The sequence below is a fragment of the Capsicum annuum genome, chromosome 10 (assembly GCF_002878395.1).
Source record: "Capsicum annuum cultivar UCD-10X-F1 chromosome 10, UCD10Xv1.1, whole genome shotgun sequence".
NCBI lineage: Eukaryota > Viridiplantae > Streptophyta > Magnoliopsida > Solanales > Solanaceae > Capsicum > Capsicum annuum.
Genome location: NC_061120.1, coordinates 99,792,041 through 99,796,071, shown reverse-complemented (window position 1 = coordinate 99,796,071; position 4,031 = coordinate 99,792,041). Strand labels below are relative to the sequence as shown.

At 38.4% G+C, this 4,031-nt stretch overlaps 1 protein-coding gene across 1 annotated transcript; it reads right to left on the bottom strand.

The window, feature by feature from the left end:
* Nucleotides 1-1,055: 1,055 nt before the first annotated feature.
* On the bottom strand, nucleotides 1,056-1,536 carry LOC124887761. Its single transcript, XM_047397676.1, has 2 exons — nucleotides 1,346-1,536; nucleotides 1,056-1,296 (listed from the first exon to the last, which is right to left on the bottom strand). Exons 1-2 carry the CDS (start codon nucleotides 1,534-1,536, stop codon nucleotides 1,056-1,058), a joined length of 432 nt encoding a protein of 143 aa, XP_047253632.1.
* Nucleotides 1,537-4,031: the final 2,495 nt, after the last annotated feature.

Sequence of the window (4,031 nt, the reverse complement as noted above, 5' to 3'; positions counted from 1 at the left end):
CACAATGACAAACATGGAATCAATCCCATGGAAACCATACTACAATTTGTAGCAACTCCTAAGTGACTAGTTTAACAGGCCATCTCACACTTAACTGTTCACATGGTAGTGCAACAAAACAAACCCCTAAGATACTTAGACTTTCCTTGTCAATACACATATACTTCATGCTACATTCATCATTTACTTCTCATTCTCATGACACATTTTTCCAGTCAGTTGAACTACTCACAGGCTCACTATTCACAAAAATATCTTATGAACTCTATTTATCTCACTAAGCAACAAAGAAATCACTACACATTTCAAACATGTCCACAACTTCTTCACTGCTTGCCCTGGCATAAGAAAAAAAATGAAAATAAAAATACTTACCTTGGTTGTTTTTGAATAATATGACTGAAGACTTGCTGTTGTTTGGATGAAAATACACAAAGTAGAAGAAAATTAAGCGTATGGGGAAGGGCGGCAGCGCTGTTAAAGTATTGTGGGAGAGGGGAAATAGGCAACAAGAGAGTATTTAAAGGGAATGAAGCAAATAAAGGGCCGTTTGTTTGGTTTTACTTTAGGTCAGAAATAGGCCTCGCGACGCGAGTGGTATATCTCCTTTTTGGACCTCTTAATGCGAGTGGTATATATCATTTGCGAGGCTCGTGACGCGGTCAAATCGTGAGGAGCCTCTGGAATTTGTACTTAGCCTTGGGGTATTTTTTGCACTTGGGGGAATATTTCATTCCTTTTTTTCTTGTTCACCCAATACCTCTCTATAATATGTATTTTACTTGCTCGAAAGCTACCTGCGTCTCACTTACTTCTCCTTCTTTTTCAAGCCACCATGTTTGTCATTCTTGTATACTCACCAAAAATAATAAAATAATGTAAGAAAAAGTGGGTTGCCTCTCACTCAGCGCCTATGTTTTGGTCATAGCACGACATCTCTTTTTGTATTTTGCATTCTTTTTTCAACTAAAAATTAAACTATACTATTACATTACATTCGTGGTTGCCTCCCATACAACGCCTTAGTTTATGTCGTGGCACGACTCAACTCAGTCTCACTCTTCCACAAAAGTGATGGAGACATTGTGCTTATCTCCATGATCTGCCCAATAATACTTCACACGTTGTCTATTCACCAAGAACTTTTCAGTATTTTCCTTGTTCCACAGTTCCACCGCACCATGAGATGTCATACGCATTACCTCAAAAGGCCCAAACCAATTAGACCATAACTTACCCGAAAATAATTTCAACCTCACATTGAACAACAAAACAAGCTGTCCTGGTTTAAAAACTCTGTCAAGGATATGCTTGTCATGAAATATCCTTAGTCTTCTCTTTGTACAGTTTGGCATTCTCATAAGCATGGAGACGGAAGTCATCAAGTTCAATAAGCTTCAATAATCTCTTCACACCTGCGACCTTCATATCAAGATTCAGATTTTTCACCGCCCAATAAGCTTGATGTTCCAACTCTACAGGTAAATGGCAGGATTTCCCATAAACCAAATGATATGGAGAGGTACCTATAGGCATCTTATAAGCTATCCTATAAGCCTATAGTGCATCATCTAGCTTTTCAGGCCAATCCTTTCGCTGACCATTAACAGTCTTCTGTAGAATCTGCTTTATCTCCCAATTGGATACCTTTACTTGACCACTTATTTATGGATGGTATAAAGTGGACACGTTGTGCCTAACACCATATTTAGCTTGAATATTTTTAAATCGAGTGTTAATAAAATGCATACCTCCATCACTGATTATTGCTCTGGGAGTGCCAAACCGGGAGAATATGTGCTTCTTCACAAATTTCAGTACCACTCTGGCATCGTTAGTGGGAAAAGCTACAACTTCCACCCACTTAGATATGTAATTAATTGCCACTAGGATATACAAGTTGCTATTGGATGGTGGGAATAATCCCTTAAAATCTATCCCTCAAACATCGAATACCTCAACTTCAAGAATATTGTTCAGGGGCATCTCATGACACCTTAAAATTGTACCTAGCCTCTAGCACTGATCACAACCCATCACGAATACCACTTCATCCTTGAACAATATTGACCAAAAGAATCCTGATTGTAACACATTTCTAGCCATTCATTCACCCTCATAATGGCTTCCGCAGAGAGATGAATGATATTTTTACAGCACTTGTTGAGATTCTTCTTCAGACACACATCTACGCATAATCCCATCTGGGCCCTATTTGAAGAGATAAGGCTCATCCCATATGTATGCACGAGAATCATATAACAGTTTATTTCTCTGTTGAGTGGTAGCTTCAGGATTGTAAAACCCACGCACTAATAGGTTTACTATATCTGCATACCAAGGAACTTTACACACATCAAGAGCCAATAAATTCTGATTTGAAAACTCTTCCCGAATGCATAATGTATCATTAATAATTTAGTCATGAGTCTCTAGCCTTGACAACTAGTCTGCAACTTGATTCTCTGCTCTTTTTCGGTCTCGCACTTCTAGGTCAAATTCTTGAAGCAACAAAATCCACCTAATTAATCGTGGTTTTGTATCTTCTTTGTTGAACAAGTACTTGATGGCAGTATGGTCTGTGTGAACAATAACCTTGGTGCCCACCAAGTATGATCTAAATTTGTCAAATGCACAAACTAGTGCTAACATCTATTTTTCTGTGACTATGTAATTCATCTGGGCATCATTCAAGACTTTACTTGCATAATAAATAAAACAAAATGCCTTGTCTTTTCTTTGCCCTAAAACTGCTCCCACAACCACGTCACTTGCATTGCATATTAGCTCGAACGGTAACGCCCAATCTGGAGAAATCAAGATGGGTGCTTCGGTCAGTTTCTTCTTTAACTTCTCAAAAGCTTCTTGACAAGCAGCCCCAAAATCAAATTTGGCTTTTTTTTCGAACAATTTACACACAGGGCTTGCAATCTTTAAAAAATCTTGAATAAAATGCCTATAAAAGCCCGCATGCCTCAAGAAACTTCACACTCCCTTCACTGTTACTGGATATAGCATCTTTTCAATCACTTCCACTTTGGCTCTATCTTCCTCAAGTTCTCTACATGACACCTTATGGCCAAGGACTATTCCTTCCTTGATAAAAAAATGGCATTTTTTGCAATTCAACACTAGATTTGTTTCTTCACAACAAGTTAGGACTCGATCTAGATTTTGCAAGCGTACATTTAAAGAATTACCATAAATAGAGAAGTCATCCATGAATAACTCGACAAATTCTTCAACCATATCGTAGAAAATTGCCATCATGCATCTCTGAAACATTGCAGATGCATTGCAGAGTCCAAATAACATGCGTCTGAATGTATATGTGCCATATGGGCAAGTAAAGGTGGTTTTTTCTTAATCTTATGGCGCAATTGTGATCTAATTATATCCTGAGTTTCCATCAAGAAAATAGTAGTACTCTTTCCCTACCAGCCTATCCAACATTTGATCAATGAGCGGGATAGGATAGTGATCCTTTCTTGTGGCTTTATTTAGCATTCAGTAGTCAATACAGATTCTCCATCCAGTCACCATGCGATTGGGAATCAGCTCATTAGCTTAATTGGTAACCACAGTCCTCCCACCCTTCTTTGAGATACAGTGTACTGGACTTAGCTACTTGCTGTCAGAAATTGGGTAAACAATCCCACTGTCAAGCCACTTGATAACTTCTTTTCGTATCAATTCCTTCAGCACCGGATTCAATATTCGTTGTTGCCGTATCCTTGGTTTGTAACCTTCTTCCATGTTTATGTTGTGCATGCAAAAAGCCGATCTATCTCGGTAATGTCAGACATCTACCACCCAATTGGTGTCACTGACCCCATATAGCACATGGGTGAAATTCTAAACGACAAGGCTAAAAATCCAAGGTTAATGATTTCAAAGTTCATGCTAATCATGTCCCCTATCCCGGCATGGGGTGTGTGTGTGTTTGCATATATATATATATATATACACACACATATACACATACGTATATATATGTATTGCATTGGTTGTATGCATTGATTGTTTGGTTT